Raw genomic sequence first — 27,924 nt, 5'->3', positions numbered from 1 at the left:
TGAGGAAAAGATGAATGGAGCAAAGTACAGAGATATTCTTAATGAAAACCTGATCCCGAGTGCTCTGGACCTCAGACTGGGCCAAATGTTCACCTTCCAACAAGACAATGACCCTAAACACACAGCCAAGACAACACAGGAGTGGTCTTGGGGACAACTCAACGTCCTTGAGTGGCCCAGCTGTAGCCCTGACTTGAACCCAGTCGAACATCTCTGGGGAGATCTGAAAATGGCCGTCCACCGGCGGTCACCATCCAACCTGACAGAGCTTGAGAGGACCTGCAGGGAAGAATGGCAGAAAACCCTAAATCCAGGTGTGCAAAACTTGTGGCATCATATCCAAGAAGACTGGAGGCTGTTATCACTGCCAAAGGTGCTTCACCTAAGTACTGAGTAAGGGGTCTGAATACTTATGTCAATGCAACATTTTATTTTTTATTTTTCAATATATTAAAAATAATCTGAGTGGCGATATTTCCTCAATATAGGGATAAGTTTCCACTAATAGGTACTCCGCATATATAATTTTTTTCTTTAAGTACAAAGAATTAGAAATACATAAAATACATGCATGTTTGAACAAAGATTCATGAATGTATTGGTTTTTATCTCTTCTGTGTATGGAAGAGATTATATATATATATATATATAAGGGTTATCAGTGTGAAAATGTATCTTTATGATGACTCTCTTTGCTATAAGGTGAACTATATTGCCACAAGCAGCTGCATGAAAAAACGAGTGGCGTTTGTATAGTCTCGGTTATTGGCAGCGTTCCCATACATCTTTATCACAATTTAGAACAGTAGTTTTGTTTTGGGGTTATATATAATAACCCTCCTACCCGTTCCTGTAGATGTTCTCTGCGATGATTTATGTTGGATTTTAAAAGGGAATCCCGTCTTCACGCTCACTTCAAGAGTTTTTCTTCTCCCATCAATATATTAGCAAAGATTACTAACATTCAGTTTTCACTTTGTCATTATGGGGTATTGAGTGCAAAATGATGGGGAAAAACTTGACATTTGTAATTCAGAGTCAAAATGACATACCTGTGAATTCCTGAGCATTCAATGCAAAGAGTGATTCCTAAATTGATGCTGGCCCACCGGGGGTCTGTCTGTCCACAATCACAGCACTGGTCATTGCCAACAATGCTCTGCACCCTCTGCAAGATGCTTTCTCCTTTGATGCTACGCTCTCTCAAGTCACTGGCAGAATCGATGCTACTAGTGGAAGGGGATGCTGTCCTATCGAGCCTCTGAAAAAAAAAAAATACAAATTATGTCAAATATCCATTCTTCACCAAGAAAAAAAAAATAATTCTCCCCGGACAGGAGTGTACACAGCATCTAAGTCAAGCGTGTCTAAAAAAATGCTCACATAATAAATCTCAGCTGTGTCTGAACTAGTATGTAAACAAATATGTTAATATAAATTGCATCTCGTTGGCATATAATCTTTTTTCATCATGCACTTAATGGTCAATAATACACCCACCAGGAAGGGGTACAGACCTCTATATAGTAGTTATCTGGGATTTCCCGATATGCAGAGGCAATGCTCGCTTGCACAGCTTGGGTCCAGCCTTGTCGGAGCTTCTCAGAGTCAGCTTGTAGCATGCAGCTCCTGGAAATGTTGCACATTCTAATGGTTAACATCATAAATTTGGAAAAAAATATTGTACATGTGAGCAAAAGAGCTTACAGTCTGTTTAAATACCATGGACAAACACATGACTGTGTCGCATGCTTTACCGAGGAGGACTTTTAATAAATGTGTCCACTTTATATATTTGATTTAAAGTGTTCAGGATGACTGACTAGATATGTATGAAAAGAAACACTAGTGACCATTCACAACACTACCACTAGGTGGTGCTATATTATTTCCAAATCAGAATTACATGCAGCATTAAAACTTTGGTAAAAAGGGGTTTTCCAGCTACTAAAAATTTGATGGTGAGTGATAACATTAGACCTTAGCGCACTGGTCCCTCCAGATGGTGTAAATGAGTTTCCAAAAGGCTAAATGGCAATTGAGCTGTAAAGTTTGAAAAGTCTGAGATTAGGCAGACGCATCCTGAAGGATTCATTACAGACATTTTAACGTGCACAGAAGCCAGAAGGTCCCTTTAATATGTGCGCAGGGGTCTGGACGAAGTGCATTGGATGAATCATAACCACGTCTGGGATCATGACCTTGTATAAATCACGGATTCCTTCGTTCCTGTAAATGCCTGCACTGCAATATTCAAACTATTGTCTGACTTTAATGGGTTCTGTCGGGATTCCGTTGGGGCGTCCGTGGTTTTACTGGAAACAATAGCACAGCATGCTGCGATATTTAGATGGATCTGCAACGGAGGCCCCTATGGAGTCTCCAGCGCAGATGTGAAGGAGGCCTAATATACATGTTCAACTTACTTAGAGGGTGAAACAACTTCAAAACAAAACCTTCTTTCTATATCTTCACAGGGCTTCACTGTGCACAGTCTCAGGTCCTCCACCACCACCGTCAGACCATCCTGTCAAAACACAGAAAATATTAGACTTTTAGCTACACGTACTACATCAGGATCCTGATCTATTGACCAGAATGGAGTGCGGCTAGAAAGAGTGTCCTCTCTCGGTGGAGGATCTGTCATCCCGTCATGACTACATTACATGGACAGTCCATTCATTTCCCCAATTAACAGGTCATTCTCAATAAATTAGAATATCAAAAAGTTAATTTATTTCAGGAATTCAATTGAAAAAGTGAAACTCCTATATTATATAGATTCATTACACACAGTGTGATCTATTTGCAGCATTTTTTTTCTTTTAGTGTTGATGATTATGGCGAACAGTTAAATGAAAACACAAAATGCAGTCTCTCAGAAAATTAGAATATTGGGTAAAGGTGGAAGATCGTAGACACATGGTGTCACACTTTCCTAAGTCTTTAAATGGTCCAAGAGTCCGGTTCAGTAGCTACACAATCATGGGGAAGGCTGACGACTTGACAGTTGTCCAGAAGACAGTCATTGACACCCTCCACAAGGCAGGTAAGCCACAAAAAGGACATTGCTAAAGAAGCTGTTCACAGAGTGCTGTATCCAAGCAGATTAATGGAGAGTTGAGAGAAAGGAAAAAGTGTGGTAGAAAAAGGTGCACAAGCAACAGGGATAACCGCAGCCTTGAAAGGATTGTGAAGAAAAGGCCATTCAAGAATCTGGGGGAAATTCACAAGGAGTGGACTGCGGCTGGAGTCAGGGCTTCAAGAGCCACCGCACACAGACGTAACCAGGACATGGGAGAAAACGGTCATTCCTTGTGTAAAGCCACTCATGACCCAGTGACAACGTCAGAAGCGTCTCACCTGGGCTAAGGAGAAAAAGGACGGGTCTGCTGCTCAGTGTCCAATGTCCTGTTTTTAGATGAAACTAAATTTTGCATTTCATTTGGAAATCCAGGTCCCAGAGTCTGGAGGAAGAGTGGAGAGGCGTCAATCCAAGTGTCTCGCGGTCCAGTGTGAAGTTTTCACAGTCAGCGATTGTTTGGGGGCCACGTCATCTGCTGGTGTTGGTCCACTGTGTTATATCACGTCTAAGGTCTACCAGGACATTTCCCAGCACTTCATGCTTCCCTCTGCTGACAAGCTTTATGGAGATGCCGATTTCATTTTCCAACAGGACTTGGCACCTGCCCACCCTGCCAAAAGTACCAATACCTGGTGTAATAACCAGAGTATCACTGCGCTTGATTGGCCAGCAAACTCGCCTGACATAAACCCCACAGAGAATCTATAGGGTATTGTCAAGAGGAAGATGAGAGACACCGGACCTAACAATACAGACGAGCTGAAGGCCGATATCAAAGCAACCTGGGCTTCCATAACACCTCAGCAGTGCCACAGGCTGATCGCCTCCATGCCACGCTGCATTGATCACACCTCAGTAGTGCCACAGGCTGATCACCTCCATGCCACGCCGCGTTGATAACACCTCAGCAGTGCCACAGGCTGATCACCTCCATGCCACGCCGCATTGATGCAGTAATTCATGCAAAAGGAGCCCCGACCAAGTATTGAGGGAATATGCTGGACATACTTTTCAGTAGGACAACATTTCGGTTTTAAAAATTATTTTTGAAATTGGGCTTACATAATATTCTAATTTTCTGAGACACTAAATCTTAGGTTTTCATTAACGGTTACCATAATCACCAACATTAAAAGAAAAAAATGCTGGAAATAGATCACTCTGTGTGTAATGAATCTATATAATATATGAGTGTCACTTTTTGAATTGAATTACTGAAATCAATTAACTTTTTGATGATATTCTAATTCATTGAGAAGGACCTGTACTCACAATGGAACTATCGGCATGTGCTGATGACTACAGTAGCCCCTATTTACTGTTGACTGGCTGGGGAGAGCAGATGTAGGTAATTTGATTTCCCTGGGCACGGTCTCACCTAAGATCGTGATTGCTGCCACTCATAAAGGTGAGCGATTCAGATACTAGTCATATTATGGTATCATAAATCAAGCCACGAACTAATCCCATCCTTGGCTTGGAAATGACAGTGAATAGTCCTCAGGAAGAGCTCACGTGATCAAATGGGTCTTGGTTTTCAGCAGAGGTGCCAATGTGCAGGTCATGGAGGACTGATGGCACGCATGTACAATCATGAACATTTTATAAAATCCCGAATTTGACAAGCTATAGGATATAAAAACAAGTGGCTTAGCTTGAAACAGCTGAGCTCCGTTGCCAAATGTTTGACTTGTCCCCCCACTGAAGTTATAACACTGTCACATACTTACAATGGCGTCATTGCAGAATGACTTTATAGGTGGAGCGCTAAAAACTGAAGTAATGTCGAACATCATTTTATTTTTTTAAATTAAAAGGATTTGTCCAGCATGGGTAAAAAAAAGTAAAAAAAAAAAGTGTACGCATTATTCCCCCAGAAACAGCGTCACTCATGTCCGCTAGCTGTGAATGGTATTCGTGTCCGCTGGCTACTCAAGTTAAAAGGGCTGAGCTGTAATACCTGAAACATCCCATGGAAAAGAAAGGCGCTGTTCCTGGAAAAAATGAAACAAAGAAAACAATTTGAATGGAAATTTCCTTACCTTAAGCTTCTTTTGGTAAACAAGTTGGCTATTTTGGATGGAAAACCACCTCCTATAAAGTAAATATAAAAGGGTTAATATTGCTTGTAAGTACCTGATAATTTTTTTTTTAACAATTTGTAGCAAATACAACATAAGGCTGGTCAAATGTTTCCCGAGTACATTGCTAAAAGAAAGAACCATATTGGCTTATTACTAATGATTTCGTATGAAACGGCCTGTAACCGATTAGATCATATTACTTGTCTGAAAGCTGTGACTGGAGGGCGAACAAAAAAAATCCTACAAAGAGTGAGGACACGCGTAGTGGCGTCCGCCTGTAGCCGAAAACCCTGAGTATTTGTGGAGGGCCCAGATACCACTAAGTGTGTCCTCACCTTAATATCATGAAAAACGGATACTGCTCATATTACTATTTTTCACTCACCGATTCCACGTCTTGAATGCATTGCTCGCCCTTTTGAAGAGGTAGCCCTCCATTACAACCCCATTGGGGGCATCCACATTAAACTCTGCTTTGGAGTCATCGTAGGAGAAATCCTGCCAAAAATAAACAAATGATGAAGTATTCTCTCTATAGAGTATTTTAAACTCAATGGTCAGATAAGATTTAAAGGAGAACTCTACCCAAAGTGGAAAATTGAGCTTTAGGTGGAGTTTTGGGTAGATTTCAGGAATGATCGCCAAAGGTTCCTGGATCCAGTAGACGTTGTTCATTTTAGATTGGTGAAATCCATGTTGGGGTGAGGTGTTAATCAAACTTTGCCCAAATAATTTCCTGTTTTGGTTGAGTTCCCTTTAAATGCGTGCATGATAAAAATAATACAGAATCCCCCCATGGGTAACCAGTCACTATGAGTAAATACCATAAATGGCATTCGCAATTATTCCAAACATACAGTATTGTTTACGTTTTAAAGATCACCTGATAGATCAGGGAGGCCGCCATTTTGTAAACCATTTTCATGAGGATGCAGGCAATGAACTGTAATAGTAACTAGGGATAACTCCAAATAACACTGAACTTTAAAATATGTGACAAATATTCCCTAGGTTGGGATTCCTACTAAAATAAGCTAAATTCTCATATTTCAGCTAGAAAATGATTTCCCCCACATTTAGACAAAAAGGGGGAGATATCTCAAAACTGGTGTAAGGGACAAAGTAGAGCAGTTGCCCATAGCAACCAATCAGGCTCCAGTTTTATTTAGGCCTTAAAAGGTCTCTGAAAATGAGAGCTGCAATCTGATTGGATGTTCTAGTTTTGATAAATATCCTCTAATGAGTCAGTGCTGCCCATAGCAACCAACAAAGTGAATTAAAAAGTGATCCGATTGGCTGCTGTGGCTTGCTCTATCACTCTTTTGCTGCACTAGTTGTCATACAAGTGTCTAGAGTTATTGTCATTGATTGATGCACAGATTCATAAAAGAATAAGCCTTCCATCGGAGGTATACGTTAGAAGTATATTCTTCCAACGAATGCCACTTTATAGGCATACTTTGCCCATAGGGTCCTATTGTAAAAAAAAAAATTATATATGTGCCGTTACTGCGTTCTATGTCTCTCTCTCTATATATATATATATATTTCTTTCATGGAAGCTTCTGTCAACGACATTATTCTATACAGTAATAAAAAATTAAACGTAAACACTCTTTACGCATATGTCAGGACAATGCATATGCCGAAAATACATAGGATATGCCATAAATGCCATCCCGTCTGGTGAGGTGGCCGCCAGCAGTGGCATCGATGCGGGAAATGAATGGAGAGGTGGCCATGGCTATCTCCATTTATTATTGTTTATATTTTATTTAAACAGCCGAGCCCAGGGACCCGCATCTATCGGACATTACGTATTCTGTGGATATGCTATAAATGTTTAAGTTGGGAATACCCCTTTAATGTTATTATAACAGGAATAGATAGTGACTATATATAATGTAGTGTTGTCATTGAAGGCCAGGAAGAACTTCCATAAGAACTTCCCGGGTCCCCATCTTTCCCAGACTCCTGAATGACAAAACCCCCTACGCAGTCATACATCATTTTCTCTTGTATTGCTGCATAATTAGAAATGCAGAGAGCAACCAATCAGGTTGCTGCTTTTATTTTCCAAAAGGCTTTTGAAAAATGAGAGGTGGAATCTGACTGGTTGCTATGGGCAACTGTGGTTTTTAGTTATCTTAATACGTTGTATTAGTGAGAAAACTTTACTAGCCAATACTCCATTGTACAATGTTGATCAGTCCCATGTTTCTATGGCCCTGTTCACATCACATTTGGGATCTAAGTTTGGCTCATGTATAACAAGCCCATAGAGATCCAGAGGCCAAATTTACGCTAAAATTCCTTTTGGAAAACATCGGGCTGGCAAACTTTTTTCCAACCATATTGAAAAACATAATCAACTACATAACGAGATGCCGAAAAACAAAATTTGTAATTATTTTTTTTTTAACATAGCAGATGTATAGGCATACAGTGTAAGGAAGCGTTACCCAACCATGGTTCGCCAGAACACAGCCGCAGCAAGCAGCATGACCTGTAACTTCTACAGCCACTATTATTGGAACCATTAAGGGCTCATGCACACATCCTTGCCTTTTTATGTGGCCGCAAAAAAACAGACTTCTGAGTTTTGTTTTTTTTTTAACAGACCCCAATACTAGAATGGGCGAGACTCATCCACAAAAAATGACAGGAATAGGACCTGCACTGAGCTTTGCGGATTGGACACACAAATCCACAAAAAGAATGTGTGCATGGCCCAATAGAAAAGAATGGGTCAGTGTGCTATACATTAAAAAAAAAAATCGGATAGCAAATAGAATGAAATAACCAATGTGTGCATGAGCCCTTAGTATTCACTTCAGGCCCCTCTATTTTTCACACTGTGACCTGTCAGATATAAGGGGGTGACGGTAATGGAACCAAATGTCAAAATGTAAAAGGACTTACTATAAATAATAGAATGTGATACAAATTACATTTACCAGCCTCCTTCAGTTTCAGAATTTCTATACATAGTCGACAGAAAGTGTAGCTAATTTTACGGGTAAAAGCAAACTATTCGCCATATTCTCTCTGTGCCTTTTTTCTAGTACAGCTACCAAAATGGCTGCCTCCATAGGCTGTAGATGACAGCCTGGGAATAATGATGCTGCCGTCAGCTCCTTCAATGACTGGGAGGTGATCAGGGGCTGAGAACATTTTCTGCACAGGTTTTTCCACAGAGACCAGCATGTGCTTACAAGCAGCTGATGGGCCCAACATGCAGCCAGGGGCACACTACATTTGGCGGAACCATATAAAACTATCCCACTGAACATATGCTCCAGGTATATGGGACTGTGTGCTCATAGGTGTGTGACTCCAATTAAAAAAATATATACTGCGTGGTAGACTTAGTTTTGTGAACAGTTTTCAATACATTTCAGGTTGCGGTATCGCGACGTATGACCCGTAAAAATGAGTTTAATGAAATATCAGTAACAACTGCCCAAAATATACGTAACTAAACAAAAACAAGCAAAATTTGAGTAATAGGACAAAGGATTTGGATTGATTATGAAAGACTATTTTAGCGTCATACTTGTTATAATTCTCCCTACATATTGTCATTTATGGTCAGGTCATTAGTAAAATCGTTATGTCTAAACCCAGCATTAATGACATTAGTTCCACTATAGCTTACGTGGAGGAGAAAAAAAAACAAAAAAAACAGCACGACAGCACACAGGGAAAGCCACAAAAAAACAAGAAAGATCTTCTATGGACAATTTATTTCCATGATCTTGGGGCACTCTACTGCTGGGACCCACCACAATCCTTTGCGAACCCCTCAGTAAGTGCTCTCTTTTCCTGCAGCACTGAAGCATTATTGAAATCAATGGGGATCCACGTAATGAAGGACGACAGCAGACCTCCAGAAGAAGAGAGATGTCCTTGCTCACTGCTCTGGCTACTAAAGGGGTTTCCCTTCCACTCCTATTTCCTTTATATGATCTTATATTGCTTTATCTAAAGTAGTGTTGGATCGAAACTTGTGCTTATACGAACGTAACAATCAGCCACTGAAAACGCTTGTTCAGTTAATTTATGCGACTAATAAAATGGTCGCTAGTCGGCAGCACATCTGTCTGTGTAAACAGAGAGATGTGCTGCTGACATGACGGAAACGTATGAGGATGAAGGATCGTAGTATCGATCGATCGCCTGTCTTGTCGATCGGCACTTGTTTTCACAATCCTGAGTAAATAGAGGGAGGTCCCTTGTTCAGGACTCATGTATTAGCCAGAATGCAGAGCAGCTACAAAGAGTGTCTCTCACTCTACAGTACATTTCACGTCCTCCAGACCATTCATTTCCATCAGATCCGTGTAATGCTTCATTTCCCCTGTGGTGGCGCTGCAGGGGAATTGAGAACTTGTTGCTGGGTTCCCCCACAGATTACAGATGATCACTAGGGGGTCCAAGCAGTGGAACAACTTGTGATGAGCTTCGCGCCCGTGGATTTAAAAAAGAAAAAAAGGATTGTCCAAAGTGGATAGCCCCCTTTAATAAGAATTTTATGTATAAAATAGTTGTTCCATAAAAAGCAAATCCCAAAATGTGATTGCTTGATATTATTGCAATATTTTGTTACAGTGGGAAAAATATCAGTGACTTTGAGATGTTCGATCATGTGTATATCCTTAGCACAACTTTCCAAGAGATAAAATAAAGGGTTAAACCAAATGCTATTGAGCTGCCAACACGATCATACCGGAGTGCTAAGAAAACAGTGTAAAGGAGCTGACCATTCACACCAAATGGCTCCAACTCATTAAGGAAAAGTCAATAATTGACAGGAAACTAGTAGAAGAAAAATCCAAAGTAAGACCCCATGCACGACGTAAAATCGCCCGTAATTACGGACCGATTCATTTCTATGGCCTCCGGGCACCTTCCCGTATATTTACGGGAAGGTGTCCGTGCCGTAGAAACTGTCCGAAAAAGATAGGACATGTCCTATTTTTTTATTTTACGGACCATGCTCGCATACTTTATAATGGGAGCATGGCCCATAAATTCCAACAGCTGTCCACGGCCGGCCGTGCCCGTAATTACGCCTAAGGGAAGAAAAAAACTGTTCTAGGGAATCAGGTTAAATGCTAAAAAATAAATTATGTATTAACATTCATTATGATCGGCCGAAATATTGGGAAAAAAATATCTACACATACACCATGAAAACAAATATTAACGTTATACATTAAATTTTATTTGTATCAAATAGTTAACTCTGTATGTGAATGTCTGTACACTACAGGGTTAACCACTCATGCCTTCACTTTCTGTAATGCGCGGTCTTCCATCTGTGACATCACAATGGTTTCTTTGGCAACACGTTCAATGCCGGAGAGGCCACACAATACGGCAACAGTTTCCTTCCGAGTACCCTCATGGGAAACGTGCTAATTTATTCAATCGGACACGGCATAAAAAAAAATAAAAAATGAAAACAAATCTCCAAATAAAAAAAAATATAAAAAAGTTTCTAAACATTCAAAATCTCTCAACAACAATGAATTATTTTGTCAAATAGATCAGCTTTACACCTTCGATATGAATTAGAAAAGATTTACCCTATAGTAGTCACCTGTAGTTCACTGCTGTACAACTGTAGTGACACTACAACTCCCAGCAAGCCCTGACTTTCCTATTTACACAGATAACATGAAAGGAAATAGATTTGAAACACAAATGAAAAAATACTTAACAAAAAAATGGTGGCCAATAATAGTGATGCTAAATATATCAAGTAAAAAAAAAGCAAAATTATGATTCATTAAAACCTCTCAATGGATAGAGAGCAGCCCGAAAACGTTACTATTTATATATACTACAAATAAAAATCCAATATAAAAATCACCAATTCCTATATAAGAGGTACCAGTTCCCATAAAGAATTGCCAACTACTATATAGAAGTATCACGTCCCATATATAGTCACCAATTCCTCTATAGATGTCCCAGTTTCCATATAGAATTGCCAATTACTGCATAGAAGTACCACGTCCCATACATAAAAATCACCAATTCCTATATAGATGTACCAGTTTCCATATAGAATTGTCAATTACTATATAGAAGTGTCAGGTCAGATGTAGAATCAGTCATTCCTATATATCATCACCTATATAGAAGCCCCAGCTCACATATAAAATGGCCAATTCCTACACAGAAATACCAGTTTTTAAAAGAATCACCCATTCCTATATAGGAGTACCAGGATTTATATAAAATGACCCATTCCTATATAGAAGTACCAGGATTTATATAAAATAACCCATTCCTATATAGGAGTACCAGGATTTATATAAAATAACCCATTCCTATATAGAAGTACCAGGATTTATATAAAATAACCCATTCCTATATAGAAGTACCAGGATTTATATAAAATAACCCATTCCTATATAGAAGTACCAGGATTTATATGGAATCCCCAATTGCTATACAGAGGTATTACTTCCTATGCAGAAACGCCAGTTCCTATTAAAAATAACCATTTCCTATGACTTACCAGCAAATACTCCAGCCGGCCGAATATCTTCATTATTTTAGCTGGCGTTGACGTGTTCCCTGACAATCAGGCGTTCAGACTACAATCCATGTACCAGCAGCGGTCATTTCTTCATGGTTACGTGTCCTGAATACTAAGGAGCCATCTTACGCCTTTTAGTCTTGAGGCTATTTTTGTGATGCAGCTAGGGAGTAGATAGGACTGACATGGTCCCTGGCCAGGTACTTGTGCCCACAGATGATGGAGTGTTGGAGTCCACTGGCTCCCGCACAGGGAGAGGGGGCATTAGCATACAGCTGTCACTTGTTGGGCAGCTCAAGAAAAGGGGAGGATAAAGGCCGGGAGACAATACATGTTTATTGACTTACTCCCCAGGCCATAGAGGTAATGCAGCGAATGTTTTCTCTTCCTTGGAACCAATTGGAAGACACCACTCCTCCTGTACGCCCCGTTCAAATCACAAAGGAGCTCCATCCATTGTCATCTGAAAGGAGCGATGCTGATAGGCTAAGAAGCACACGCCAAGGGTGTTAATAAGAGAGGCCCATCTGTCTTCTCCTCCTCTCCCAAACCAGCCATGCGTTAACCTTTTCATCTCTCCTACTATTTCATCAAGTGGGTATAGATATAGTATCGGATTGCGGTCGCATGTATACACCTTTTACTCCAAAGCTCAATATCTTTTGTCCTCCTGAGAAGAGGGTGACACGTTGTAACAATGGACGGTATGTGTAGGGAATCTGTAGCCGGTTTCCAAAAATGACTGCAGTCAGTGACACTGCGGTCCATAGAAATGCATTGGATCTCACATTGCATGCATGGGATTGTGGTCACGTTGCAGTTTTGTTGCATTAATTGCTGCAACTCAAAACCGGTCCGGTACATATAAATGGGGAAACCGGTCCGGTACATATAAATGGGGAAACCGGTCCTGTACATATAAATGGGGAAACCGGTCCGGTACATATAAATGGGGAAACCGGTCCTGTACATATAAATGGGGAAACCGGTCCGGTACATATAAATGGGGCGGTTTTTGCAGCATGTGCATGGAATTCTGCAAGCCCCATTCAAATGACATTATTGCAACAAATCCAGCGTGTGGGAATTCATCCTAAAGCCCCCTGCAGACGATGCGCATTCTGTGGATTATTGTAATATCTGGAGCATGTCAATTTATCTTAGAATTGCATCTGACAAGTTTATTAAAAAAAAAAAAAAAAAAAAACGCAACAAAAATGGCAGAATAAAATTCCCACCTGTTTCCGCATGGAAATGTAAAATCCGCACCAAAATTGCATAAAAAAACCCCTCAATATTAAATGCAGATTTTACCTGCAGAATGACTTGAATTTATCTGCCGTTTTGATACAGATTTTCCCCATCAAATTCCACAACGTGTGCATGTAGCTTATAGCTTTTCTACTCTAAGGCTTCGTTCATATCTGCGTCAGGGCTCCGTTCAGGAGTTCCGTCTGAGATTTCTGTCAGTGGAACCCATGAACGGAACCCTGACTGAAACAAACACAAACCATAGGTTTCCATTTGTATCACCATTGATTTGAATGGTGACGGATCCGACGCAAATGGTTTCCGTTTGTCACCGTTGTTTAAGGGTTCCGTCGTTTTGACGGAATGAATACCGTAGGTCGACTGCGCTATTCATTCCGTCAAAACGACGGAACCCTTAAACGGTGACAAATGGAAACCATTTGCACTGAATCCGTCACCATTGAAATCAATGGTGATGCAAACGGAAACCTACGATTTCTGTTTGTTTCAGTCAGGGTTCCGTTCATGGGTTGCCCCGACGGAACTCATGAACGAAGCTTAAGCTAAATTTTATATACTTTTCTACGGCCGTTTGATCATTCAGAATAACTCTGGAACAGAGACATTTTACTGTACAGTCATTATTTTTTTTTAGCCGTCCGTTACTCCAGAATGTTACATGATCTAACACATTTTATATTGATCATCTTAATTTTATCATGTCCTGTTAACGGCAGATTAAATGCATTTGCCTATATATAGAAAAATTGGCGCATTTCATCTACTATATACATGTGTGTGATTCTGTAATGAATTGACAACTATCTTCAGGAAAAAAATATAAAAGGATCATAAATCCTAGTTATTAATATGACTATATAGATTTACAAAATTGATGGCAATTTTATTAAAATTTTAAATGAGCAAAAACAATTGTTTCACAACACTGCAGGCTCCAGAGATCATTTTTCTCAACTTCATGTGACACTGGATAATTGAAAACAAAAAAATATATGACTCGCCTTGTGGCACAGCTCTCAGTAATGAGGTTTTCTTTTGGGTAATGACATGTCCACATTGATCCCTGACCTTTTATTGACCGATGTCTGTTCCAGGAATACTAGAACTTCACAAGACATAGACAACAGAGATGCCCCACTCACCAAATGTCACTTCTCATTCCTGTGCTACACTGTAACAAACACTTGTGTGTGAGATCAGTTATAAGGAAGCTTAAAAAGGGACATTTAAAGGGATAATGTATTTTCATGATCAAAATGCAAAATGTCAGGACTATAGTGACAAGGAACAAGAAACAGCGCCAAGTATGAGGTTATGGTTGGCCTCGTTCCACAAAAAGTACATTAAAGTCACTGGCTCCTAACTATTTTACCATTACTGTATGTTATACAGATGCTAAACCCATCTATAGATGACCGAACGAGTCTGCAGGGAGCTTCAGACACCCTTGGGTGTCTGATCTAATGGCCCCCTGTAAATGTATGCAGACATTCCGGTTTAGAAAACACCATCTAGGGTAGTGGTCCTAATGTCTGCAACTGATCTGACAGAAACCCCAGTGATCACGGTACAGGGAAAATGTATCCTTACAAGGCAGCCATTGAATTCAATGAGAATTTATTACTTTCCGTAAAATACCAGCACACCCGTAGACCAAAATTTTGATAGACTCAGCATAGATGCACCAAGACCGATGCCATAGTCAAAGTCGTTATATGAAATTAGGAAAAAAACAAAACTGCTTTTTTTGAGAAACAGCGCCACCTTATCCAAGGGCTGTGTCTGGTATTGCATTTCATATGAAAGGGACTGGACTGCAATACCAGACATAGGTCATAGACCAAAGTGGCGCAGTTTCTGGAAAAAAGCAGACCTAATCTCAGACATCCCCTCTAGGAACCACGTAAGTTTTTATACTAGGTTTCTACCAGGTATCACTTTGTTGCACTGTGACCAAAACAGTATTTGCCCAGCACTACAGGGCAGGATAGTTATAGAACATATGCTCTAGATATTTGTATAAGCTGATCACTGGGTGAGTTTTCAGATTGTTTCAATGGTCACCTGCGTAGTCACGGGCAGCACTCTAAGATTGTCTAAGGTGGACGACCGCCTTTAAAAGTGTTGTCCCAAGATTAAATGTTGTTCCCTAACCACAGGATAGGTGAGAACATGCTGATCGGTGGGGGTCCGACTGCTGGGACCCCCACCCATCACAAGAACGGGGGTCTCGTTCCTCCGAATGAATGGAGCGGCAGCCCTGCTGCTCTATTCATTCTCTATGACACTGCTGGAGATAGCCGAGCGCAGTACCTTCTGCAGCAAAATGCTTAGATAGTCCAGGGAGTGGTGTGATAATTGAGAATCGCATGCTTTCCCATACATCAACCATAATATTAACATCAAAACTGTCAAAATAAAAAGTCGATGAAAAAAATGTGTGTCTGAACTTGGAACTACCACGGTTGTTCACCATTACGATGTATGTACTTCTTAGAGGTAGGTAAATAGTCCCTGGCGGCTGCTCTATACAGGTTTCCATTGTACAAGCCGTTGACACTGGAAACATATCAGGTAAACTTCATCAACAATTAGATGTGTTAATGGTAATAATAATGAGGTTGCACAACGCCCCAAACTGGATCAGTCTCCGCTGTCTCTCAATCTTCCAGTCGACCAGCCAAAATATCATTATGGTCATCAAAAGCTATTTGCGATATATTGTAGAACATTTAGGAGATCACCACCTTACGTCAGAATAGACTGATGTTTTTAGGTTGCTCCCCCTCCTCATTTCTTGTAGTGGAGCAGGGCAACATGATCGTTCGGCCTGCTACCCCTGCCACGTTTGCGGGGGTTGTGAAGGAGTGATCCTTGTGCAAGCTGAGAGGTGCATGGAGAATGGGTATGGGGTCAATGCTATATAAGGCCAAACCCTCCCCACCGGTCCCATAGTAGCTGTAAGCGCCGCCTCTATGGTACACACGCACCTAGCCATACGCAAGACAAACAAACTATAGTATTTAAAATTTAATTTAAAGGAGAACGGCGGAAAAAGTAAACCACAATTTTTTGCCAATGCTACCCCTTGAGTATAAAATATTAGAGGCAATAAACTAAACCTTTTTTAACTCCGGCGATCAGCTAAATTTTAGGCTGGCCGTACGGTTCCTCTGCAGGGCCGCCCAAGGGACAACGTAGTGTTTGTTGGCCGTTCAAGTGAATGGCTGAATATGTAATACATTGACTTGCCGGAATCATCTGAGCCAAACAGATGACCCCTCTCTATAAAGTCCATATGGAAAGGGGTTGGCTTTTTTAGAGCACCATTTTAAAAACGTTTTTTGTTTGTTTCTGCAAGGATTCAAGAAAACTCTTTGAAATACTCAAAGATGCATTTCAAGAATACCACTTCAGCAGCCGGCCTTTTGCAAGCCCATAAAAAGTTCTCTTACATTCCAAACATTAAAGTGTAACTAAACTTTCATAAAACTTTTGACATGTCATAGTGACAGAAGTTTTGATAGGTGGGGGTCCGAGCATTGAAACCCCATCTGATCGCTAAAACGAAGCGGCAGAGTAAAAGCTGAAATCCGATTGCCCGTTATTACACAGTTTTGATACCGGAGGCTCATAACCTCTGTACCGAAAACCCGCCTCCGCCTCCCCACATATCCCCCGGGGAACAATTTCGAATTTACGGAGTATTCACTCAGCATAATATGGAAATACAATGTAACGTTGTAAAATCTATTGAGGTTTCATACTGGACGATGTTAATGTAATGCAACTCACCTGGAGGAGGGTCTGCACGTCCGGTATTGATCAGCAACATAGTGGGGGGAAAAAAACAAGAGGGGAAAAAGAAAATCTTCATGAGAAATCTCTCAATATCAGCTCTTTATCAACATCTGCAACATTTGGTTAGGTAAGTAGACATTCCAATAAAACATCGGGTATAGCTGGCATATTAAAAAAAAAAAAAAAAAAAAAAAAAAAAAAGAACAGGAGTAATACTGGTAACAATGGCGCCGCTGCCGAGGGGGTTCAGTATGCTGCACATAGAGACCTAAAACTAAACTGAGACATTAATTACAATTTGGGGTTAATATACATAAAACATTAAAGATACGCAAAAAAGGGAATTCTCAATTATATTGTTATTGACGGGGGTTGTCAAAGATTGAGCTATCCTGTGCTGTATACCGTATACCCGCTGAGAACCGTGATTGGCTGCAGTGATTATGTGGGTATACAGCACATCATCGCTGCAGTTATGGCAATACACAGCGGCGGGAAGAACGGAAGCTGCTGCGCTGGAACGACGAGGATCTGTGAGATGAGCAATGGCTCTTTTTTTTTTTTTGCATCCCTTCTCCCGTGGCCAATTTTTTTTAAAATAACTCGGAAAAAACCCTTTATTAGAAACACTCCCGCTGTCATTTCTAACAATATAGAAGAGTAAAAACAATTTATTAGAGAATGGCACTTTAGGCAAAGTTTATATAAGGTACCCCGAAACCAAGACCAGATGGGAGAAACCGAAGGGGTTATTGGACCTTTTGCAGTACCTCCCAGATGTTATCAACAATTGCTGGTCAGATAGAGGTACATGGTTGCCCAATCTTCATTTTAGACAGCACAAGGGCCATCGCTAGGGAAAAATGACGGCCCCTACCTGGTGGGCAGCACGCATCTAGATTGTACCTAGAAATTGTCCAGTATGGGCCGTGAAAACCAGTGCTGATCAAGATAGCTCGTTGATCGGCGCTCGTTTGCTTCTTTCAAAAGGAGCAATGGTTGCTTATGTATGGGGATGAGTGATTGTTACTAAGATCCCATGCATTTTTATGTCGGCAGCACATCACCCTGCTTACACAGGGAGACATGCTGCCGACAACGATAATATTTCTCGCTGCATAAAAGATACGATGAACGACCATTTGCTCGTTCGACTGATCGTTGCCCTGTTTACACAGGGCAATGATCGGGAACGAGCGTCATATGAATGCTCATGTGCCTGATCATTGGTCCGTGTAAAATGGCCTTTAGATCATTCGTCAGGGATTGGAAAACTCGTCCTGTGTAAAGGGGCTTATAGAGACGCGAGTAGGGATTATTTAGTAGGGAACATGTGAACTCTGCCTGAACAAGTGCACTCATGTCCAGAGAAAAGTAAAATGAATCACAATCTGATTTTAGGGAAATAAAAGGTTTGAACAGATTTAAAAGGTCGTCAGAATCTATTGTCCATGTAGATGTCCGTACACATTCACACAGTTTGATGGCATTAGAAATACCGGTGCAATATGGGGTCCATAGTATAAATAGAAATACAATTAAGATAAGGAGACACTGAATGGTAAAGTAAAGAATAGAAAGAGATAAAGGATATATAGAGAATAGAGTAAAACCAGACATAATGACAACAACAGACTGTAAAGGGGGTTTTACACTGGGCGATTATCGGGCAGACACGCGTTTATATAAAGCTCGTTGCCGATAATTGTCCTGTGTGAACAGGGCAGAGATCATCAGATAAACGAGCAAACGCTCAATCATTTGCTGGTCGTATCATTTTAATATTATCGTTGTCGGCAGCACATCTCCGTGTAAAAAGGGAGACGCGCTGCTGACATGATAATGTATAAGGACGAGCGATCGGAGTAACGACCGCTCGTCCCGATCCATAGCTCCATGTGACAGGAGCAAACGAGCGCTGATCAACGATGTCTCGTTGATCGCCGCTCGCTGCACCGGCCGATTATTGGCCGATGTAATAGGACCTTAATAGTCTGCACTGTCCACTCTGTGAAAGTATGACACACAATAAAGCCATCCGTAGATATTAGATTAATGGTCTCAGGTGTATGGCGGCTACCAGACCCCCTCGAGTATCAGCTATTAGGGTAGAAAAATTAATCATGCAAGTTCGATTCTATTTGGTAGTTTTATTCCCCCTGGAGATAAGCAGTGCCAGAGCGGACATCTTTAGGATGCAGCTAACTTGCATCTATTGACAGCCTAAAGGGGTTGTCTGACCCCCATCCATAAATATCTGTTTCTGAGGAAGCAGAGGACAACCAATATATCTGTAATTACATCTCTCAGAGATTGCTGTGAATGCCTGCCGTTTGTACACTTATCTGGTGTCAATTATAGTAAGTTTGTCGCGCTGCATGTAGCCCCACCCCGTCAGCTAAGTTTCACCCATTCAAAAAAAACTGTGGCGGGAGCAACGTAAATGCCGTAAAAGTAAAAAAAAATTGCACAAATTACGACTTTTGTGCCATTTGCAACTTTTCTATGCCAGAAAACTGGCATGGAACATTTAATGAATTTCCCCCTATGTGGGAACCAATCAGGAAACTCTTGATTACAAAACAAAGTTAAACCAGCATATTTTGTGTTAAGTTTTTTTGTATTCTGTGCTTTTTCTGAAGGTTCTCTATCCCTATAAGTTTTATATACGGTACTTCTCCATGACCATCTGATAATCCAGAATATTTATTAATTAGGCACTTATCAGGTGCCATTGATGCCGCATTAAAAGGAATTTACTGTACTTCCAACTTCATTACATAGAACGTCTTACTGCGTGATATTGATCAGCTCTATCCTAATGAATATTGGTTCACTCCGGCCGTATCCAGTTTATCAGTGAATCAATAGTAAGAACGGAATGATATATTTGATCGTTTCCAGTGTAGAGGACTTACCCTTTGCTGTATCGTGGCATGCTTGTGTTCCATTTCTCTTTTCTCTACAGCCGAGTCAATTACTAATTGGTCCAACTATGGAGAAAAAAAATTTATAAATCAGGTAATAAACGGGTCAGAAAACATTTTTATGTGGGTAGTATTCTCAAATTTATTCTAAAACAAAACAGGAAGATCATTTATTTTTTAGTATACAATATATTTTTGATTTCCATTTCCAGACTTGGGTTTAAAGACCTGAGTAACCTGATCCAGACTGGTTGCTAGGGATTTGCTGCTTGACAACCCCATTGAAAAGACTGCTGTTAGGCAGCGGATAATCTAGCAACCAGACCTACTAAATGGACAGCTGCTCTGCTGTACACACGTCTCACCAGATTCTACAATCAGTACACAGACCACTACTATGCCAGCAATCTTTTTTCAAGCTGTTTTTTTTCTAGAATTGGGAATATAAATAAAATATCTTGTGAGATCGCAGGCCTTTCCTTATGTGGCAGGCCCTGTTCAGACTAGTTATGGTTTCAGATTTATCAGCTATGACTGATCTGTTTTAAGCAGATCCCAACAAATCCTGAGGGATACCATTGTGTTAGAATGGGGTCAATAAGTTTATCTGTGTTTTTGACAGCAAGCACTGCAGACCATGCTATTCTTGCTGTTAAAAACAAGGAAAAACCAGATGAAACAAAACCTAGCCCAAGTGTGAATAGAGCCCCATCTTGCACTTCTGATCGTCATGAACATACATGGTTCAATCATTGTCGGGTTTACTACATCAAGCCAGTATATTAGATGACATGCGGGCTGCTTTAAAGAAGACTATTCATTTTTGCTGTTTAAAGCATAGCTAACTTTTCAGAATAAGCTGTAATATATGTGTACATGAGGAATAACACTATTTCTGGCCATTATATAACTTGTAGTCTGCATTACTTAGCACATTTCCCCTCTGCAGGCTCTCCTTATTTCTCAGTGGTCTCTGATCTAGTGGGCAGAGCCTAACTGCTATCATGTCTTCTATACACTACACACATAGAAAAGGAAAATGCTGCTGTCCTATATCTATCACATACATAGCAACTTCAGCAGCATGGAGGAGATTATATGGCAGTAATGAGCAGTGTAGCTGTGAATCTAGCACTGGGGTGAGATAAAACCCTTACCAGGAAAAGGCAGCATGTCTGTCTGTATCTTTCTTACTCTGCTCCTGCTCCCTCCTCCACCATGTGGAGTAGGTGCGTCTCGCTCACCCTGCTCCCTCCTCCCCTCTCCAAAGATTTCTATTGGCAGCAGCATCTGTGTGTGTCTCTCTCTCCTCCTGTTCCCACCTGTACTCTCCATAGACTTGTATTGGCAGCATGTGTCCCTCTCTCTCTCTGCTCCGTCCCCCTGCTCCATCCTCCCCACTTCCCTTCCTGCAGTCTATCTCTTCTGCTCTGTAACTAGAGACAGATTTTGCTTCACAACAGGAGGTAGACAGCAGACTACAGGAAGGGAGACACCTAGTGGCGGTAACTTCACACAGAATTTCCATGGATAAAATGACAACATTTTAACACGAAGTAAATTACAAAGTTAATATATATCAGGTATACTACTAGATTAGTACCCCCTGAGAAAGCATCTAAACAGCGAAACGCGCGTTGGGGTCTCTGTGGCTGAGCCAACACGGACTTGTAACACTTTCCTATGCTATAATGGGTAAGACTGCATGCTTTACTACTTACTGTAGATATTGACTGTTCCCTTTGCCTCCCCCCACCTTAACTAGTTTTGAACGTATAGGGATATGAGAGGACATTAGGGTGCATTAGATTGAACCCACTGTGGCTGAGAAGTTTTCCATTTTCTCTGTGGGTAGCTAGTGCAGTCTGTATATTTACCCATTATACTCTTTATATAGCACTTTCCTTGTTGAGCTCTATAAAACCGCAGTGTTTGTACTAGAGTCTTAATTCTAGATGTTTTTAAATGTATGTCATATTTTTTGTAATAAAGTTTCTATATTCTTATATACTCGGACGATGAGCAGAAGACTTATTCCTATATGCCGGAGAATCAGTAAGAATCAGTAAGATAAGGCCCATTAAATGCAAGAACCTAGAAGATGATGCGGATATATGATCCCATTTTCCCCAGTAGAGTACACGCACCTCTGAGGCCAGCTTCTTCATGTACGGATTCAGCTCATTTAGTAAACTATATCCTTGCTGGAAGAATGTGTATTGGGCATGCATGAATGACAACATCTGTGGAAATGAAAAAAATACAGGTCACATCTCAGCCTACATAAGAACATGTATAATGTATGAATACCTTCCATTACCATCCAATAGATCATCGCTATACTATTATAGTTTAAAAAAAATAAAACATCAAGACAACTGGGTAATTGATTTAAAAATGAGCCTTTACGACAGTTAGAGGGGTTTTCTAAAAAAAACAAAAAACAACCCATGTATGGCCTATTTTTAGGATAGCCAATCAATGTGTGATCGCTGGGGGTCTGACATCTGTGACCCCCCACCGACCAGCAGTACAGAGGGGTCGTTGCGCTCCAGCACTGCACTGCCACTTCGTTCTGCTGATCGTTGGGGTCTAAGGGATGCCCACTAATCGCACACTGATGGTCCCAGTTTTTTCACAGGTTGTCAAGCCAATCAAAATCAAAGGCGTTGTATATAAAATAGTCAATGCACAGTTATAAGATTATAATCCTGGCTAGGCTCGCTTATTGCTGCACTGGGTTGCACTGTATTTGGACTCCTGATGGACATCTCTACTGTTTCGCCCCTCCCCCTGTACCGCATACCCAGCTCTCCTACCTCACTGTTCCTGAACCTCGGCTTATCTGACTAACCCCCTGAACCGACCGCTACTGTACCGCATTGCTACATCTCTGTCACCGACCCCATCTTTTCCAACTACATTTAATTCCGGGTACCACATCTGTAGATGTTTAACTCCCATTGCCAACCTCTGGACTGCCTGACCTACTACTGTTTTATCTCCTAAACAACTTTCCTGGTACTTTAGTGACTTTGCTATGTGTTAATGCCCATAGCAACCGTATCTCCTATTTTGCCCATTTGGTCTGATTCCATACCTACTAATAATCCGGGCTAGCTAAAGGCACCTGGAGGCAGTCAAACACCTTAAACCTAACCGACGGTTAAAATGACGGGAAAAGAGGTGCTATAGGTGAAATAGTCTTGTAGGTTCGTTCTACGGTTATCGCCGGAATCAGATGGTAATGAGGTCGGTCACAAGACATGCATCCCTGCAGCCATGACTCTTTTACCCACATCTAGAGCAGGGCATATTTCTACTGGCCTTTCTAATTGGCACTTTGGGGGCCACTTACTGGCACAGCTCTGCTATAACTAGTTCAGCTTTACTTGGACATTGCACAGATGCCCCCATCAGTCTTGGTGACAGGTTTCCTTTAACAAGTCCCAGTAAAGTGATTAAAAAGTCCATTTACACTGCCAATACACTGAATAGTCACATATGGTCCAATTACAGGTTTATAGCCAAACTGGATATTGATCTGGATTATTGTTATGTCCAATGGACTGATGGTCTCCTGTATGGTTCACATAGGTTGAGGAAATTTTTACGCAATTTATTATTTCCGAGCTTTATGCATAATGAAAGTATTAATTGTTTCACAAATCAATACTAGATGAATAAATAAAGAGTTGTTTCCCAATTATAACCAGAAGCGATGAATCATGGAAAAGTCTGAATTATAAATGACATTTTACCTAGAGGAAAATGGGACAACAAGGCTGACGAGACTGCACAAGGACACGGTATAGTAAGCTATAAATAAACACAACAGGTATAAAAAAAGAAATGCCCCGTGGGAATTGAAGAGCATCTCCTGCGCACATGCAGGAAATCTGGAAGATACAGGGAATATGTTTTAATAAAAAAATCTATTTTTAGAGGTAGAAACGAAAAAGTAATTTATATATGGCTTGTCAGGAACAATTGCGAGACATGCACTGGACGGGAGTAGCGAAAGCTGGAGAGTTTTAAAGGCAGAAGAAAAATCTTTAAAGGGGTTATATAGAATTAGAAAAAACCGCGCCACTGCTGTCCATGGGTTACATCTGGTACTGCAGCTAAGCACCATTCAAGTGATTGGGACTGAGCAGCAATACCAGACGCAGTCCATGGACAAGACTGGCGCGTTTTTTTGGGGAAAAAAAAACAGCAGAAGCCTTTTTCAATTCCTCTACAACCACTTTTTAAAATAAAGCACCATATAATATTGCCATGTCCTGAAGAGCCCCACTTTCACCATTCACGAAATAAGACAACCCTAAATGGCACACATATTCTGCTGGTGGTGCCGAGATAGCAGCTGCAAAGTATTTGATATTCCCATGGTTGCACTTCCCTATGTATCATTTTTGGGGGATTTAGGTAAACAAGCGTATCTTCTATAAGACGTCTGTAAAGGGTTAAACTAGTGGGTGTTAAGAGTTCTCCGAGCCCGAGTTTGGGGGGGGGGGGGGTTCTCTTTTGTGCCTGGCATTCAACTGAAAAGAACATTTGGAAAGATTATTGTCAGCTGCTCTCAGCCAACCAGCATTGCCACCAGTATTATCAGTATAGCTGATTGGCTGAGAGCAGCCGACAAGGCAGGGCCCTCCTCACAATGTTCCTCCCAAATTTCCTTTTTAGCAGAATGCAGGACACAGTACACAGGCCCCAGATTGGTTTAGGTAGCCATATGGAGGGAGCTCTTAGCACCAACTAGTTTAACCCTTTATGGCATGTGGTAGATACTCCCGTTTAAAGTACATCTACCGCTTGACATGAACTATAATAAAGCCCAGTTTTTTAACATTAATCGCGTGTAGCGTTACGATTGACTAAAGTTACAAGCCTAAAGAATCTCTTATCTAGTTTCCCCATGAAAACACTGCAAGTCATGTGTTCTGGCATATCGGTCTTGTCGTAGGAATACTGTGTGGGTCCAAATTACCATCCAAATACTACCGAGCCTGAACAATTAATTTAAAGAGAATCTGAACTGGTGAAAAATTCCCTCTAACTTTTGAAGAATACTTACAGCATCCAGAATTTCAAACTTCTTTTTGGCTTGTAAGACGTTTATCTAAAAAGACAAAAAAAAAAAGGAAACTTTAATAAAAAGGAAAATACTTAAAAGGGGTTGTCCCACAAAACACATGTATCCCCTATCCACACGATAGGGGATACATGTGTGATCGCAGGGGGTCAGACTGCTGGGACCCCCAGCGATTAGGAGAATGGGGAACCAAAAGTCCCCTGAAGTGCACCATGAGAAGCATGGGACATCCGGGGTCTGTGTCCAGCTGGTGTCCGGCACCTGCATAGAAATTAATCCTGTGGATAGGGGATACATGTGTTTTGTGGGACAAGTCCTTTAAAAGTATTTGTCCAGGCACGGAGCGATTTTTCATACGGATTATCTATCCACCGTATAGGTCATCAGCATATGATCAGTGGGGGTCAGACCCCCTGACCCCGCACCGATCGGCAATTTCGACTGCCTTCGAGCACTGGATGTTATGCAGTGGTCGGTGTCCGAAGCAGTTGGCTCCATAAACTGTATAGCGGCCGTACTGCAGCTCTGCTCCTATTTACTTGAATAGGAGCAGAGTCACAGCACGGCCGCTATACAGTGACCGGAGCCACCTGCTTCTGGCACGTACATGATCGGTGCAGGGTCCAGCTGTCGGACCCCCACCGATCATATACTGATGACCTACCCAGTATGAAAAATCGGCCCATGCCTGGACAACCCCTTTAAGGATTTACCAAGCATACATGTTTATTTCAATAGAAAGGGGAGTATAAGAAGCTGCCAGACAATTCTGGCAAGGCTCATCTCCTGGATCAGGCAAGAATCCAACAAATATGTGACTGTGGTCAGCGCTACCTTTATGAGTGAAGATATAATAAGAATAATAAACGATAAAGGGAATCTTACTTGTAGTACATAGTCCAGGGCCAAGTGGCGGAAGCATTTCCTCGTAATTGTCAGGGTACCCGTAGCGTCTTCTACCTCATGTGGTTTATGGCGGGCGGCCTGAGCATTTTTCACTAGTGCAATATCCAAGTCTTCTCTCACTTTGTCAAAGTGCTTCTTCGATTCCTTGAACTTCCTCACATCTCTGAAATTAAACACAAATAATATAAATAGCAAACCAGACTGAAATCTGACAAAATTGTGCCCATAGACATCAGAGTCCTCTGGAACCCCAACAAGTCCTGTATTGAAAGTTTTTTTAATAATCACATTTGTGCTTTCATGATCACAAGTAATTCGTACAGATGTTTCCTGTACGAGATATAGTCAGAATAGGACCTCTTCGTGTTACTGGAGGACTGAATTTAAGATCCACTATGGTGCACATGCAGAAGAGTTTTATTTAAACTTTGAATTTTGTTGTGCTATGGACTGTAGGAGTGGACATGGTGTAATCGCACAACTCAATGAAACTTATTTAAAAAGGGGTTGTCCAGAGTGAACAACTTTTTCCCACATCAGAGGTCTCCGGACAATTGGTTGTCATCACCGGGAGTAAGTCTTCAATGGGCCTCTCTTTGCAGCTGCTTCCCACACGAATATATAGGGGGGAGAAGACGGACCCCCTTCTATTAAGTCTATAAAAGGGCATGTGAAAAAGGATGGTCTTAAAAGATCATACAAGAGAATGATCTTCAAGCGGTTGTCCAGTTTAGAAAACCCATTTTAATGCAACCTATTAGGGAATTCTGAGTTAATAGAGGGGGGTCCCCTATTGAGGATCCTCATATCTTGGCCAGAACAGAGAGAGGTAACAAAGAGTGTCTCTCTATCTCTCTCTGGAGGACCCGTCCTGCGTTACACAGGCAACACATTGATATAAATGGGAACTGTTTAATGCTTAACTTCCCCTGTGGTGGCGCTGCAGGGAAATTGAACACTTAATACAAGGTTACCCCACAGACTACAGCTGATCGCTGGGGGTCCCAGGATAGGGACACTTTGTGATCTGCCTATTGTCAAGGGACCCTTCTAAAAAGGAAGGATTACCAAAGCAGAGAACCCCTTTAATTCACCTGTAATGAAACCATCACAGAGATCTAACAGTAATGGAGTCAATGCAAAAGACAACCCAAAAAAGCGACGTCTTGTCCCTCACACACAGCAATATTGTAAAATCGCAAGATGCTGCCATGATGAATCAGGACTGAGAGCACGAAGGAGAAATGTGCTGCCTTTCCCCATCCTTTTATTGATCACCCGGATATATCCAGAAGCATTGCAAACAGTGTCAACCCCCAAAAAAATCTGCCGACATTGAAAACCAGAATTGCTCGCATGAAAAAGAAGTGTTTCTATTTTTACGCCTTTGCGTTAGTGCCCACAGTCCATTCTTACGGACGATATATTATGCTATTTATAGCGACATCTTGTATACACTGCGCTGTTCAAGTGTAAACCGTGGACACGTCTGACTGGAAAAGGCGCACAGGAAGGAAGGAAGAAAAGTTAGCGTGGAAGATGTCAAGAGAGTTTAAGTCCCCCTCCCCCATAAACACAGAGCTTCTGTTTCTGACAGATTCTCACTTAATTACCCGTTACTATGGAAACTGTCTCCCTCCGCCTGCCAGCGATGGTGCTGCTCTGTGGCCTACATACATCGCTCGCGCTGGTGAACCTGTGCAGCTGCTGAAGAGGCCGGCGCCACCCTCGTAGCAGGAGCCCCAGAGCCGGGAGACGCTGGGGGGGGGGGGGGGGGTGAGGTCTCCCAAATGAAAGTTCTCTTGCAAATTATTCAAAATAATGGATGTCGCCTTACATAAAACTACTAATATTTTATTTCATGTGAAATGTCTCATAGCCTGACTGAGTGCAGCATGTTTGACATTGCAGATATCCTAATGGTGTGCTATTGCTCTCTGTTACCTATAACATGTCTGAAATAGGGGGAAATACTGATAGATAGATAGATAGATAGATAGATAGATAGATAGAGTTATGAGAGAGAGAGAGAGAGAGAGAGGGAGAGGGAGAGGGAGAGAGAGAGGGAGAGGGAGAGGGAGAGGGAGAGGGAGAGGGAGAGGGAGAGGGAGAGGGAGAGGGAGAGGGAGAGGGAGAGAGAGAGAGATAGATAGTGAGTTATGAGAGAGAGAGAGAGAGAGAGAGAGAGATAGTGAGTT

General features: G+C 41.4%; 1 protein-coding gene across 1 annotated transcript in view; it reads right to left on the bottom strand.

The window, feature by feature from the left end:
* ACAP3 (ArfGAP with coiled-coil, ankyrin repeat and PH domains 3) overlaps window positions 1-27,924 on the bottom strand; it is an 81,652-nt gene that overhangs the window by 14,804 nt on the left and 38,924 nt on the right. The window contains exons 6-15 of the mRNA XM_075839626.1: window positions 25,706-25,889; window positions 24,803-24,847; window positions 21,870-21,965; window positions 19,714-19,788; window positions 16,790-16,801; window positions 5,555-5,667; window positions 5,128-5,179; window positions 2,427-2,527; window positions 1,518-1,629; window positions 1,053-1,261 (exon numbers count right to left, since the gene is read on the bottom strand). Coding sequence (XP_075695741.1) covers window positions 1,053-1,261; window positions 1,518-1,629; window positions 2,427-2,527; window positions 5,128-5,179; window positions 5,555-5,667; window positions 16,790-16,801; window positions 19,714-19,788; window positions 21,870-21,965; window positions 24,803-24,847; window positions 25,706-25,889 — 999 coding nt within the window. The remainder of the gene's footprint in view (window positions 1-1,052; window positions 1,262-1,517; window positions 1,630-2,426; window positions 2,528-5,127; window positions 5,180-5,554; window positions 5,668-16,789; window positions 16,802-19,713; window positions 19,789-21,869; window positions 21,966-24,802; window positions 24,848-25,705; window positions 25,890-27,924) is intronic.

The sequence above is a fragment of the Rhinoderma darwinii genome, chromosome 10 (genome assembly GCF_050947455.1).
Source record: "Rhinoderma darwinii isolate aRhiDar2 chromosome 10, aRhiDar2.hap1, whole genome shotgun sequence".
Taxonomy (NCBI): Eukaryota; Metazoa; Chordata; class Amphibia; order Anura; family Rhinodermatidae; genus Rhinoderma; species Rhinoderma darwinii.
The sequence above is the reverse complement of the archived record's forward strand: the minus strand, read 5'-3'. Positions and strand labels throughout refer to the sequence as shown.